The 15,673-nt window shown below is 40.7% G+C and overlaps 1 protein-coding gene across 4 annotated transcripts in view; it reads right to left on the bottom strand.

Annotated features, from left to right (window-relative positions):
- tet3 (tet methylcytosine dioxygenase 3) overlaps positions 1 to 15,673 on the bottom strand; it is a 344,617-nt gene that overhangs the window by 68,239 nt on the left and 260,705 nt on the right. For all 4 annotated transcript variants that reach the window (XM_060856636.1, XM_060856639.1, XM_060856638.1 and 1 more), the window contains one exon: positions 8,694 to 8,787. In XM_060856636.1, the coding sequence (XP_060712619.1) occupies positions 8,694 to 8,787 (94 nt within the window). The remainder of the gene's footprint in view (positions 1 to 8,693; positions 8,788 to 15,673) is intronic.

Here is a 15,673-nt window from a genome sequence, read left to right as displayed (position 1 = left end):
AGGGATGAAAAGGTGTGGTCTCACCAATGCCTTCTATAATTCGAACAACATTTCAGGAATATTTCGTCCTCATTTTGGGAACTTCGACCACAATGCCATGTTTCTTGTCCCGGTTTACAGGCAAAAGCTCAAGCAGGAGACCCCCTCGTGGATATAGGCCCAGCGCTGGTCAGAGGAGGCAGAGGATTAACTCCAGTGCTGTCTGGAATTGGCTGAGTGGGCCATGTTCAAACAGTCTGCAGGCACCTTGGATGAGTAAGCCACCACTGTCACAGACTTTATCAGCAAGTATGTCGAGGACTGCATACTGAGGAAGTCAATCTGGGTTTTTCCCAACAGGAAACCCTGGATGAATCAGGACATACAGAATCTGCTAAACACCAGATGTGAGGCCTTCAGATCAGGAGACACACTCAAATTCAAGGAATTCAAGTATGACCTTTGCAGAGCCATTAAGACAACTAAGGACCAATACTGATCCAAACTAGACACCCAGGCAGACACTAAGCGACTATGGCAAGGACTGAATGACATCACAGGCTCTAAACAGAAACAGTGCAAGATAGCAGACAATGACACATCCCTCCCAAATCATCTCGACGCTTCTATGCTCACTTTGAGCAGAATTTTGGCAGAGAGGTAACACCTATTCCGACAAGTCCTGATGAACCTATCCCAACAGCCACTGCATCAGAGGTCAGATCAGTTTTCCTTCAAATTGAATTCAAGGATGGGACCAGACAGTATGCACAGATCAACTGGCAGAGGTCTTCTCGAACATCTTCAACCTCTCCCTGCAGCAGACCACTGTCCCAGCCTGTTTCAAGGCGGCCAACATCATCCCTATGCCTAAGAAGGCTCATGCAGCATGTCTCAACGACTGCCGCCCAATGGCCCTAACCGCAGTGGTCATGAAGTGCTTTGAAAAGCTGGTCATGGCATTAATCAACTCCAGTGTCCCCACTACACTTTACCTACTCCAATTCGCCTATCGGACCAACAGATACACGTCAGATGCCATATCACTTGCCCTTCACTCCTCTCTAGAACATCTTCACACCAATGTAAGAATCCTACTCATGGACTACTTTCTCCTTGAGACTGATTACCAAACTTAGTAATCTTGACTAAGCCCCACTTTCTGCAACTGGATCCTCAGTTTCCTGACACACAGGCCACAATCAGTGAAGATTTCACCGTTACTAGCACTCAACACTGGAGCCCCCTCCCCGGGGTATGTTCTCAGCCCCCTATTGTACTCATTGTATGCTCATGACTGCGTAGCCAAATACCAGACTAATGCCTTTTACAAGTTTGCTGATGACACCACCATAATTGATTGAATCTCAGATGGCAACAAAACCGACTACAGACGGGAGCTGGAAGACCTGGAAAAATGGTGCACTGAGAACAACCTAGGTTTCAATGCCAGCAAAACCAAGGAACTCATTATTGACTTTTGGCAGGATGTTACTCATGCTCTCCTCCCGCCCGCCCCCCCCAAACACATTAACAGCACAGAGGTGGAATGAGTGGAGAGTGCCAAGCTCCTCAACAACAACAAGCTTTCTTGGACTCTTCATGTGAACTCACTGGTGACAAAGGCCCAACAATGTGTCTTCCTCCTCAGGCAGCTGAGGAAATGTGGCATGACAGCGAATACCCTTGCCAACTTTTATAGGTGCACCATTGAGAACATTCTGCCTGGATGTATCACTACCTGGGTCTGGCAACTGTACCATTCAAGATCAGAGACAGTTACAGAGAGTGGTGAACTCGACCCGGACAATCACAAAGGCCAACCTCCCATATGTAGAATCCATCTACCCAGCCTGTGTCAAGCAAAGGCCGCCAGCATTCTCAAAGATCCATCCCACCCTGGCAATGCTTTTCTACAACCTCTACCATCAGGGAGTAGGTACAGATGCCTGAATATATACATTAGCCGGTTTTGTAACAGTTTCTACCCTACTGTTGTTAGAATACTGAATGAACTCACAAACTCTTAGCATTCACCTGTACCTGTGTTTTGACTTTTGCCGTTGTTTACCTATCATTTATTCATCTACACTATTTAACGATGTGATCTATCTGTATTGCTCGCAAGATAAAGCTTTTCACTGTGCCTCAGTGTACGTGACAATAAGTTCAATTCATTTCAACACTTCTTTACTTTGATAACCCACTCTTTTTGCAGTAAATGCCAGAATTCCATTTCCATTTCTTGTTATATGCTGTACCTGCATACCTACTTTGTGATATTTGCACAGATCCCTCTGCATTGGCGCAATTTGAATTTGCTTCCCATAAAATATTTTTCCAGCCCAAATGGACAACCTCGCAATTATCCACATTAAACTCCATCTGCCAGATTTTCGCCCATTCTCCTAACCTTAACCTCCTCATCAAAACCTGCTTTCCCACTGAGCAAAATTTGCAGATGATCATAAACTATGTTACACTCTGCACCTCCTTGCAAATCATTCATATAAATGAAAATAGTTGAAGTCCAAGACCTGAACACCCTATTAGCTACAGTTCATCATCAAGAAAAGGACCCATTTATCCAGAACCTCTGCTTTCTGTCAGTCAGCCAATCCTTTACCAAGTAAATACTCTACACTTATATCCCTGGGATTTAATCTTGTGGATCAGTCTTTCATGTGACATCTGGTCAAATGCCTTCTGGAAGTCGAGATAGACCACGTACACCAGCTCCCTATTATCCATCTTGCTGCTTGCATCCTCCAAGAAGTTCAGCAAGTTTGTCAAGTGAGAATTGCACAACTGTAAACTGAGCTTTGTTTTACCAATTGTTCAGTTATCTCCTCTGTTATGATTGACTCTAGCAACTTCCCCACTATAGAGGTCAAACAAACTGGTCTATAGTTTCCCACTTTTTGCCTATCTCCTTTTCTGAATAAGGGTGTCACATTAGCACATCTCCAATCCACCGGTATCTTCCCAGAATCCAGGAAATTTTAGAATATCGTAACTAATGCATCTACTATCTCTGCACACCATAAGGCCCTGGTGACTTAATTTAATCCTATCGGTTTACTTAATACTTGCTCCCTAGTCACAGAAATTTCACCAAGTAACTGCAGGTTTTGGGAAGAAACTATGTTGCACTGTGAAAATAGAGAGAAAATACAGCTTTAGTGCCTCTGTCATCTCTTCAGCATTTTCATCCTTTAAATGGCCAACATTTACTTTCACTATTCTCTTCCTTTTTATTTACATATAGAAGCTTTTGTTATCAGTGCTTAGCTTTTCTTTTAGTTTGTTTCCAAAGTTCATACTTTCATAGAAGAAAAGGTGAGCTGTGCATGATGGAATTTTTATATAAAACTGATTGAACCGGAACAAAGAAACTGAATAGACATATCGGTTCTGTACAACTGTTAGTCAGATCATTCTGAACTCTGGTATGGTTTTTAGAAGGATCAATGACATTGAAAGCAATAATCTTAAATAGAGTCATAACATGTGAAAATCAATAAGATCCTCAAGAAATTAGACTTATTACAGTGGGGAAGGCTCATGCTGAAAGTTCTTGAGTGGATTTTGCTATAACTTGACAACAAAGTCACAGCATGAGCACCTCATTTTTGCATCTCCAAATTCAACTGGAGTGAATATGGTATTCAAGTGCCAATTAAACTTGAAATTTTCCTGCATTCTCCTGAACAAAGCTTCTTAGCCTTGACATAGTTTATTAATTCCACCTATTCCCCTCTCAATGCACTCTCAGATTGCCAGTGATATTCAGTTTTATCTAGTTTCTGAGAGAAAGGATAGAGACAGGACATATGGGAATAGGATCTTTGTTCAAAGGTCTCCCATTCCTACTTCTTCCCTGACACCCTGTCTCACCACTATCTCTCCTAACCCTCACAGCCCACATGCTGCCTCTTGTTTTGATTGGCAAGTTCTCATGCACAGGTCCAGTCTTTGCTCAGGTCTTCATTGGTCTAAAAGATTAGAGAATATGGGCCACAAACAGCTCAGAAACACCTCCACTGAAGGGAAGCATCTCCACTGAAAGCACAGGTGTAACCACAGTAAGTTCCTTTTCCTTCCACTGCTCCGTTCTCTATCTCCTCCTTCTCTTATATATGTATAGCAGTCATGACCTTCCTCCTCCTGCAGCTTGTGTTCTCAATGGTGTGATATATTATACAATAAAATGCAGATCACGACAGTGGGTTAACATTTACTCATGCATATGGAGAATGCCTGAAGATCCCTCCAGGCACTTGAATTGTACCTTCAGCAAACCAGGGGCTCATTTTAGGACTGATTTGTGGCTTTGGCTATACATTTCCTTGACATTAACAGTGGAGTTTCTCACAGATGTCATCAGCCACATGCTTAGATGATAGCCCTTGGAGCCAGTCATTGACTCGGTTTGGAGGTTGTTATGATCTCGATAGCAACAGTGAACAGGTCAGGACTCACAATGAAAGCTGGCTTCACAGATTTTAAGTTTTGTTTCTGTGGTTACTGTGGTGGTTGGCACTAGGAGCCTTGTGTAAATATTTCAATGTTTTTTCAAAAAAACAAGAAAAACATCAAAGCTATCTTATATAAATGATAAAATTTAGCATGATCTCAACACAACAGCATGAAGGTACATTCAATCTTTTGTAGTCACTCAGTCTCAGTTAGGCATCACTTTTATCTTGACTCTCTTTTACTCCAAAGATTTTCTCGCCTTACTCCTTGGACTGCTAAGCAGCTTAAATCTTCTTTCCAGCTCAAATGGTGTGGATACCTCTTTCCAATTCCGACAACCTTTTCAATTATTCCAACTATCACAGCCAAGTAGCTGGTACAATCTGAAAGGAAAAGGCCCTTAGCAAGGAAGACTAGTCTTCTGAAATCAACCTGTGCTGACCCCTGGCCATCTGTTTCTCTCAAGATCATAAAAGTTCAACTTGATAAATATTCAGTAACTAACATCCCAGATAGCTGATCCAGTCATTTAGCTCAAGTCACGTGTTTTCTTGGAAATGATGTTTAAACTCATTTGCTCAAAATGACTTTCTGATTTAAAAGAAACAAATCACCTTCATGAAATGAAAATTAAAATCGATTTACCTCTATGTGAGGAGCGAAATTCCCAAGCAATAACCAACATATTATAAACCTTTATTAATATGCAGAATGAAAGCAACATCGCAGTTTTCAGAACACCTTGCATAGAAACAAATGAAAATGTTTTGCTTGTTACACAACAACAACAGACCACGATTGGAGTGGATGCCTCTCAATCAATTGATGACCATGGGTGATTTAAAGTAACCTTCAGTTCAAGGATGTTGTAAAGCTCGAAAGGATTCAGGAAAGATTTATACGGATATTGCCAGGATTGAAGGATTTGAGCTACAGGGAGAGACTAAATAGGCTGGGTGTATTTTTCCTGGAGTTTCAGTAGGCTGAAGGGTGACCTTATAGAGGTTTAGAAAATCATGAGGGGCATAGATAAGGAAAATAGACAAGTCTGTTCCCTGGGTGGGGGAGTCCAAAACTAAAGAGCATTGGTTTAAGGTGAAAAGACGAAGATTTAAAAGGGACCTAAGAGACAACTTTTTCACATGTAGGGTGGTGCGTGTATGGAATGAGCTGCCAGAGGAAGTGGTGGAGGCTGGTACAATTACAACATTTAAAAGGCACCTGGATAGATGTATGAACAGGAAGGATTGAGAGAGATACAGGCCAAATGCTAGCAAATGAGACTGGACTTATTTAGGATATCTGGTTGGCATGGATGAGTAAGACCAAAGGGTCTGTTTCCATGCTGTACATCTCATCACAACTCCATTGCACTATGAAGTGTCTGGACATGGCAGAAAATTCAGCAGCTCTCTTACTTTGACTGTCATCATCAGGAGCAAAGTGGATATGAAGTGGCAGGCCTGATAAATGTGGCATGGGTCAGCTTGGAGATGTATTTGTGCAGTGCAGATAATAAAATTCTGTAGATACCACCTGTAGATTGCTGGAAATTACACAATTCAGGTTCATGATGACCTTGACCTCCTCTGACTTTCAGGATCCCTCTGGGCCTATTGGAAAACTGTCTTCATTCTGGAGACTGAAGTGGTCAGTAATGACTTGCTGAAGATGTCTCCATCTCCGGAGTTAAAAATCATATAACCCCAGGTCCAACAGGTTTATTTGGAAGCAGTAGCTTTTGGAGTGTTGCTCCTTCACCAGGTAGCTGTGGAGCAGTATCATAAGACACAGATTTTATAGCAAAAGATTACAGTGTCAAACAAACCTCGATTGCTCTCAGTCTTTCATCTTTTAGAATGGGTTGCAGGTTTTGGTTCATTAATATGTTAATCCCAGAACTTCTTTTAAGTCTCATTCTTGAGCTAACTCAAAGTTTTATGTCAAAAGAAGATGACACCTCAGCTCAGACAAGGTGTGAGGCTAGAGTGTGTATGTATCCTAATCTTGAGTCAGACTGGTTTTATTTCCAAAGGAGCAGTGTTCTGAAAGCTAGTGATTCCAAATAAACCTGTTGGACTGTAATCTGGTGTTGTGTGATTTTTAACTTTGTCCACACCAATCCAACACCGGCACCTCCATATCAGTCTCCTGAAGCACTGCTTGGCCACCTTCAGAAAATCGATATTCTACTGAAGATCTTGCTTCCTTAGAATCGGAGGCTATGCTCATTTCCTCTATCCTGTGGCATGGCAGGTGGCTAAGGAGAAGACTACTATTGCTGATGTTGGTGTATTGCTCCTTTTGTTCCTTATCAGAGGTCTAACACGGAGTCAAATGAGCTGTTCACATGTTGCATTGACAGCAAGGAAGTGTCAACCATTTTTTTGAAAGTCCAAAATAAAAGACATGACCTCCAAAGTGTTGGAAAACACTTACAACCAGTAGGATGGAATTCTCTCAGAACAAAAATAAAAGCAAAATATTGCAAATGCTGGAAAACTTATCAAGAAAATAATATTCTGGAGAAACACAAAAAAAAACTGAATCTGTAGAGAGAAACAAAGTTAACATTTTGAATTAGGTATTGGGCTACTCAAACAATTGTCCAAAAAATAATATCTTCACATGAGCTTTCCTTTACTTTCAGGTTTGCTTCTCATTTCTTACTCTCTGACTCCTTTGGCATAGGCAATGAGAATGTTGGGCTGTGTTTTGAAGCTTTTCAAATAATTCAATAATTTGTCTCAACTTCTTCTGTCAATCACTTAACTTTTAAATTTACTCAGCCAATTTTCTGCTTGCGACATAACATGCCCATTCATCCAAATCTGAAGCTACGCTAATAAGCTGTCCTAGAAGATTTGAGCAAAACACACTAACATTCATGTCCAACTAAATATTATAAAACCATTTGACTTTCAGATGTGGAAAAAATTCTTTCATAAGCATCTCAGCAATTCTATTTTTGATGCAGCTTAAGAGTTGTTCATGCTACATACTTGAAGAGAAGGTATAATAGGTGAATTCAATGCATGTACCCTACCTCAGGTACAGGGAAGAATTCAGTACAAGTTTGGGTGGGACTGAAAAGAATTCAACTTCAATATAATTAAAATTTTTTTTGCAGTGGTCTGAAGGTGGATCTCTAGCTATTGAAACGTTTTTGTAAGCTTTGTAGCATTTGCATATTGTATTTGCATTTCTGTCATAAATGTGAAAAAGAGTTACTTAAGGTTTCGTACTACCTTGTCAGAACTTTGATGGAAAATAATTATATTTATCAAAGTATGAAACATTCTGGTGGTCAAGAAGGTGAGTGGGGAATAATGTAAAATGGAGTACTCAAACCAGTGGCCAATGTGCAAAAGCTGATCTTGATCTCTTGGATCAGGGGATATAAAATAATAAATCAGTCAACACCCACTCTCCAGACAGCCCAGTGGTGAAGTATAAAAAAGTTACCATTCTTTTTGCACATTTATAAGCATTTATTCAATGAAACAGAGATGCACAAAACAAACATACACACCTCCTGAACTCAACCCACTTTGTCTGTTCCGGTTTGAATGGCTAGTTAATGCCCACAACTAATCAAAAGCAAAATACTGCAGGTGCGAGAATGCGAAATATAAACAGAAATGCAGAACTTCTCAACACATGACCCTTCACATCTCCTGTGGACTCACCTTATATTTAATTACTAGCCCCATTTCCAATATTTTAGGCTCTGACCGTCCAAAGTTCTTGTCATTTAATGTCTCCTGTCTTCCATTCTATCACAGACCCTCTCTTTCATTCTTTGTACAAATTCCACTATTTTACTTTAAGAAAAGCGATTACCTTTCTAACATTTCCCCAGTCTGATGAAAGGTGGCAACCTAAAATACCTTGTTTCTCTCTCCACAGATGCTGCCAGAGAAGCTGAGTACTTCAAGTGTTTGTCTTTATTTCATAAATAAAGAATTTGCTTCCTATTACTGAGCTTTATCAATTTGACACTGTCGCAGTGTGTTGGTGTGGATAGTGGGTGAAGACAGGATCAGGCTACGTTGTTTAAACTCCCACAGTAAGTGGTTGACTAACACTGATGATGCAAACTTGTACTAAAATGTCTATTTACATAAAATACTGGAGGCTGCCCACACCCTACAAAATGTGTTAATAATTGCTTTCAGAAGTGGAAGGATGAAGGAGAAAAGAAAATGCACCAACAAACAGAACTCAACACTTACCCATTTTGCAATTGGACAACCCTGTGAACTTTTTCCTTCTTTGCCTGTGTAAATGACTTTCTCAATTCTAACTGCTTTCCCTTTCTCTCCATATCTGAAAGAAAAAAAAATTATGGGTAAGTTAAACCTTTAGAAAGATTAAAGATTACCATATAACACAGAAGGTTTTCATGTTTTCAGTTTAGAATTATCTGGTAACTGATGTCTTATTTCAAACCGGAGTGCATTTTTAAAAAATTGTTTTGCTAAAGATACATAATTACAATGTATAACTTGGCACAAGTCTTCACATCTAGACAATACTTGCTTCTAAATTTGGGAATAGTTTAACTGTAATTATTTCATTTCAATGCCTAGAGATAGACTAAAGAAAAGTTAGAATGGTTTCAACTCTTTGTTACTCAAAATTATTCTTCTCCTACATCTTTCCAAATGCAAATGCTATATTTAGCTATTTTTTTGAAGAAGTTTTTTAAAATAGAAATTTATACTGCTAAGACTGGTGTTTCATAATGCAGGCAACCCCCGAATTATTAACTGCTTATTGGGGAAAAAAATTCTGAAGCTTCAAATAGCTCAAATTTTGATAAAATAAATCGTCCATGAAAATTTTCACTGGTACACCATGAAATTAACTAAATTTAAATGTTATTTCAATTCAACATGTACAATATTGCTTCTGGTCAAGTGTTATTGTCAAGCTTGAAAATGATTTAGCTTCAAGGAAAAAAAAAGCCAATGGAAAACTGCTCCCAGAAACTGAAATCAAGCTAGTTTTCTGATCACTGAGAAAATCGCACAATGAACACATTACACACTAAATCAAAGGAACAGTTAAATTATTTTGGAGTTGAGATTATTGCATTTCTAAATAACTAAAATCTCAATGTCTGAAAATGTCGTTATTTTGCACATGCTCCAACCTACTTAATCAACATTATTTACTTAAATTATTCCAGGTTAGAAGACTCCATGCCCAACTGTATTCTACATGTTTTTCCAATGATGAACCAGGAATCCTCATTACACATGGCCCCATCTGGTAATTTATTGTTCCCCATGAAGCTGACACAAATATTTTTCACTGATACACAGCCGATTGATGTGATGTTATTGTGGCGAACAAACAATACCATCTGTGCCCCAAGATTTGAATGATCCATGTTGGAAAAGGAGAAAACAAACAATGTGGGCAACCTTAATCCACCGCACCATTAGAACTGGGTGCTTGTGCTTTTAAATAACTTTAATTCATGATACCAATTGAAGCCTTTACTTCCACATGCGCAAATCGTAAACACACGCAAAGAAGGCAGAGTCATTGTCAAAACCATGTCAGGCGTCAAAAATTTCCATCAAACTGTAATTTAAATAAATCAAATCACAACTCAAACCTGTAGATTTCCCGGAAAGTGCTGATATAAAATCAACAATCAGTGACCTGGTTCTGTTCCACTGAGGTTTGAACAACAATGTATTTAAGTTAGTTCATCTGCATTTTCACATTTTAAAAAGTTTGGTTATGGGCATGGCTGGCTGGCCAGCCAACATTTATTGCCCATTCAGAGTTGCCCTTGTGCTTTGGTTGACCCACAGTGCCCTAAGGGCGGGAATTTCAGGATTTTGACCCTGTGACAGTGAAGGATGGAAATATATTTCCAAATAGCTTGGAAGCGACTTGCAGTTAATGGTGTTCCCAGTATCTATTGCCCTTGTCCTTCTGGATGGAAGTGGTCATGGTTTGGAAGGTGCTAAGGATTTTTGATGAATTTCTGCATTGCTTCTTGACAATAGTACACGCTGCTGCAACTGAGCGTCAATGATGGAAAGAGTGGATGCTTGTGGATGTAGTGTCAATCAAGTAGTCTGCTTTGTTCTGGATGGTGTCAAGCTTCTCACGTGTGTTGAAAATTCAACCATCTAGGGAGGTGAAAAGTACGCCATCTCACACCTGATTTGAGACTTGTAGATGGTGGACGGATCATGGAGACTCAACGGTTGAGTTACTTGCCACAGTATTCCTACCCTGTGACCTGCCCTTGTAGCCACTGTACTTACGTGGTGAGTCTGGTTGAGTTTATGTTCACTGGTAATCCCCAATATTTGAATAGTGGGGGATTCAGTGATGTTAACACCCACTGAATGGGCAGTTGTTAGACTGTCTCTTACTTGAGATGGTCAGTTGTGCGGCATGACAGTTACTTACCACTTGTCAACCAAGTCTGAATATTGTCCAGATGTTGTTGCATTTGAACATAGGCCACTTCAGTATCCAAGGAGTCGCGAATAGTGCTGTGCATTGTGCAATCATCAGCGGACATCCCCACCTCTAACCTTGTGAAGGAGGGAGGATCATTGATGAAACAGCTGAAGATAATTGGGCCTAGTACATTACCCTGAGGAACTCCTGCAGAGATGCCCTGGAGCTGAAATGAGTGACTCAACCATCTTCCCATGTATCAGTTATGACTCTAACCAGAGAGTTTGGACCTAATTTCCATTGATTCCAATTTTGCTTGCGTTTGTTGTTGCCACACTCAATTGAAGAAGGCCTTGATGTCAACGGCTGTCACTCTCAATTTAGCACTGTTGCTATAATAATATACAATAATTTTGCAATTTTATGAGCATTTGTTTTTGATTGGTATACAATGGTTTACCTGGCTAAGTTCAATGTGACTATGAATCATGGATAATGTTTAAAGTGGAACTTGGGAGGCAAGGTAATGTCATAGTTATGTTATCACTAGACCAGAAATCCACAGACTCAGGTGATATTTTGGGGACCCTGGTTTAAATCCCAACAAGTCAAATTTCAAATCAATATAAGAATAACCTGGAATTAAAAGTCGAATATATTATCAGAAAAGTCCATCTGGTTCACTCATGTCCTTTAGGGAAAGAAACTGCCTTCTGTACTTGGTCCAGGCCCACAGCAATGTGGTTGTTTCTCAAGTACTCTCTGAAATGGCTCGGTAAGCCACTCAGTTCTATCAATTGCCAAGAAGTCTCAAATAAGAAATGGATAGAAATTGACTTTGGTACCAGAAATGTCAAGAACAAACACAACCCTGTTAACGCTGCAAAGTCCTCCATACAAAATTTGGGTCTTGTGCCAAAATTGGGAGAATGGTATCACAGATTATTCTAACAAAAGCTTGACATAATCATTCTCATGGAATCATACTTTTCAGACAATATCCAGACATCATCATCATCATCAGCTTTGGGTATTTCTGTTTCACCAGCAGCACAGACCCAGCAGAAGCGATGTCACAGTGCTGTGCAGTTAGGAGGGCATTAGCCCGTGCATCTCATCTTCAGGTCAAATATGGGCAATTGCTGATTACTACATTCATGCCCCTTTCTTGGCTGATGAATTAGTACACCACTTGGAGGAAGCTCCTAGTGTGGCAAAGGCACAGAATGTACTCTCAGTAGGGATTTCCATGTCCACCACCAAGAGTGACTTGGCAGCAATGATCACGCTGTTCGAGTCCTCAAGGACTGGGTCTTGACTGCAGACTGGGTCTATGGCATTTAGTGAGGGAACAATCGAGGAGAAAACAAACTTAACCTCACTCTCATTAATTTATTTTTGCCATAGATGTATCTGTCTGTGATATTTGGAAAAGAGACCACCACACAGTCCTTGTGAAGACAAAGTCCTGCCTTCACAATGAGAATACCTTACATTGTGTTGTGTGGCACTATCATATTACACAGTTTCGACTTCAAACAGACTGAGCAACTCAAGACGATGCATTCTTGGGGCATTGGGGGCCAATACAGCAGCAGAATTGTTCTCCATTACAATCTGCAGCCTCATAACTCGGCTTATCACCAACTTTAACATGACCAACAAGCCAGCAGGTCAATGGCTTAATGAAGAGTTCAGAAGGGCATGTGAGGAGCAGCACCAGGCATAGTTAAAATGAGCTGTGAAGCTCCAAAACAAGACTATTTACATGCAAAATTGCATAAGTAGCAAGTGAGAGACACAGCAAAGCAATTCCACAACCAATGGCTCAGATTTAAGTTCTGTAATCTTATTAAATCCTGTCATCAATGGTGGTGGACACTTAATTCAATGGAATAGGAGGGTCTACAAACTTCTCTATCCTCAATGGCAGCAGAGCCCAGCCCAACAGTGCAAAAGGTAAGGCCGAAGAATTCACAAACTTCTTAGACAGAAATGCCAAGTGGGTGAACTAGCTTGGCCTCCTCAGAGGTCCACAGCATTACAAATGCCAGTTTTCATCGATTTAATTCACTCCACATGGAATCAAATGACATTCTGACAACAGCACTAAAGACATGCCCGCCACAACTAGTATCACCCCTAGCCAAGCTATTTCAGTGCTGCAACAACAGTGCCATCCGCCCGATCATGTGGAAAATTGCCCAGGTATATTCCTTACATACAAAAACCATGACAAATACAACAGCCAATTACCACCCCATTAGGGTACTCTCAGTCATCAGTAAAGCAGTGGAGGTTTTAAACAACAGCGATCCTGAGTAGCACTTGCTTAGCAATAACCTGCCCAGTTTGGATTCTACCAGGGCAACTCAGTTGCTAACCTTGCTACTGCTTTAACTCAAACATGGATTAAAAGTGCTGAATTCTCGAGGTGAGATGAGAGTGACCACCTTGACATCAAGGCCACATTTGACTGAAAGTGGCATTGAGGATCTTTCAAACCTGAAGGCAATGGGTATGAGAGGTCAACTCAACTGGTTGGAATCACATCTAACACAAAGGAAGATGATTTTGTTTGTTAGAGATCAGTCATTTCTACTCCAGGATATCAATGCAGGAGTTCCTCAAGATACTTTCCGAGGCCCAACCATAAAACCATAAGACAAAGGAGCAGAAATTAGGCCATTCAGCCCAACAAGTCTGTTTTTCCAATCAATCATGGCTGATAAGTTTCTCAACCCCATTCTCCTGCTTTCTCTCTGTAACCCTTGATAGTCAAGAACCTATCAATCCTAGTCTTAAATATACTCAGTGAAATGGCCTCCACAGCCTTCTGTGGCAGTGAATTCTATAGATTCATCACTCTCTGGCTGAAGAAGTTTCTCCTTATCTCCTTTCTAAAATGACTCCCTTTACTCAAAGGCTATGCCCTTGGGTCCTAGGCTCCCCAACCAATAGAGACATCTTCCTAAAATCTACTCTGTCCAGGCCATTGAGTATTCTGTACATTTCAATTACATCCCGTCATCCTTCTAAATTCTATCGAGTACAGACCCAATGTCCTCAAACATTGCTCATTTGTTAAGCTTTTCATTCCTGGGACCATTCTCGTAAATTTCTTCTGAACCTGCTCCAGAGCCAGTACATCCTTCCTGAGATGTGGGGCTCAAAACTGCGCACAATACTCCAAATGTCATCTGACCAGAATCTTACACAGACTCAGAAGTACATACTCTCAAAATAAATGCCATCATTGCATTTGACTTCCTAATTCCTGACACAACCTGCAAGTTTACCTTGAGAGTACCCTGGAATAGAACGTTCAAGTCTCTTTGCATTTTAGATTTGTGAATTTTCTCCCCATTTAGAAAATAATCCATCTCTCTATTCTTCCTACCAAAGTGTATAACCTCACACTTTCCCACGTTGTACGCCATTTGCCACTTCTTTGCCCACTCTCCTAACCTGTCCAAATCCTTCTGCAGTCTCCTTGCATCCTCAATGTTACATGGCCCTCTACCTATCTTTGTATCACCTGCAAAATTCGCCAGAATGCCGTCAGTTCCTTCATCTAGATTGTTAATGTATAAAGTGACAAGTTGTGATCCCAACACTGAACCTTGTGGAACACTACTTGTCACTAGCTGCCATCCTGAGAAGGACCCTTTTATCCTTACTCTCTGCATTCTGCCTGACAGCCAAGCTTCTATCCATGCTAGCGCCTTGCCTCTGACACCATGGGCCATATCTTACTCAGTAGCCTCCTGTGTGTCACCTTGTCAAAGGCCTTTTTGAAGTCCAGGTCGATAACAGCTGCTTCATCAGTGATCTTCCCTCCATTACAAAGGTCAGAAGTGTGCATGTTCAGGCAAGGACAGGGTAGACCAATAAATTAAACTGCATTTATTTCAATGCAAGGGGCCTAACAGGGAAGGCAGATGAACTCAGGGCATGGTTAGGAACATGGGGACTGGGATATCATAGCAATTACAGAAATGTGGCTCAGGGATGGGCAGGACTGGCAGCTGAATGTTCCAGGATAAAAATGCTGCAGGAAGGATAAAAAGGGAGGCAAAAGAGGAGCAAGAGTGGCATTTTTGAAAAGGGACAGCATTACAGCTGTGCTGAGGGAGAATATTCCCGGAAATACATCCAGGCAAGTTATTTGGGTGGAACTGAGAAATAAGAAAGGGATGATCGCCTTATTGGGATTGTATTATAGACCCCCCAATAGTCAGAGGGAAATTGAGAAACAAACTTGTAAAGGAGATCTCAGCTATCTGTAAGAATAATAGGGTGGTCATGGTAGAGGATTTTAACTTTCCAAAAATCAACTGGCACTGCCATAGTGTGAAAGGTTTAGATGGAGAAGAATTTGCTAAGTGCGTACAAGACAATTTTCTGATTCAGTATGTGGATATACCTACTAGAGAAAGTGCAAAACCTGACCTACTCTTGGGAAATAAGGCAGGGCAGGTGACTGAGGTGTCAGTGGAGGAGCACTTTGGGGTCAGCGACCATAATTCTATTCGTTTTAAAATCGTGATGGAAAAGGATAGACCAGATCTAAAAGTTGAAATTCTAAATTGGAGAAAGGCCAATTTTGACAGTATTAGGCAAGAACTTTCAAAAACTGATTGGAGGCAGATGTTTGCAGGTAAAAGGACGTTTGCTGGAAAATGGAAAGCCTTCAGAAATGAAATAACAAGAATCCAGATAAAGTATATTCCTGTCAGGGTGAAAGGAAAGGTTGGTAGGTATAGGGAATGCTAGATGA

Source organism: Hemiscyllium ocellatum, chromosome 48 (genome assembly GCF_020745735.1).
Source record: "Hemiscyllium ocellatum isolate sHemOce1 chromosome 48, sHemOce1.pat.X.cur, whole genome shotgun sequence".
NCBI lineage: Eukaryota > Metazoa > Chordata > Chondrichthyes > Orectolobiformes > Hemiscylliidae > Hemiscyllium > Hemiscyllium ocellatum.
The sequence above is the reverse complement of the archived record's forward strand: the minus strand, read 5'-3'. Positions and strand labels throughout refer to the sequence as shown.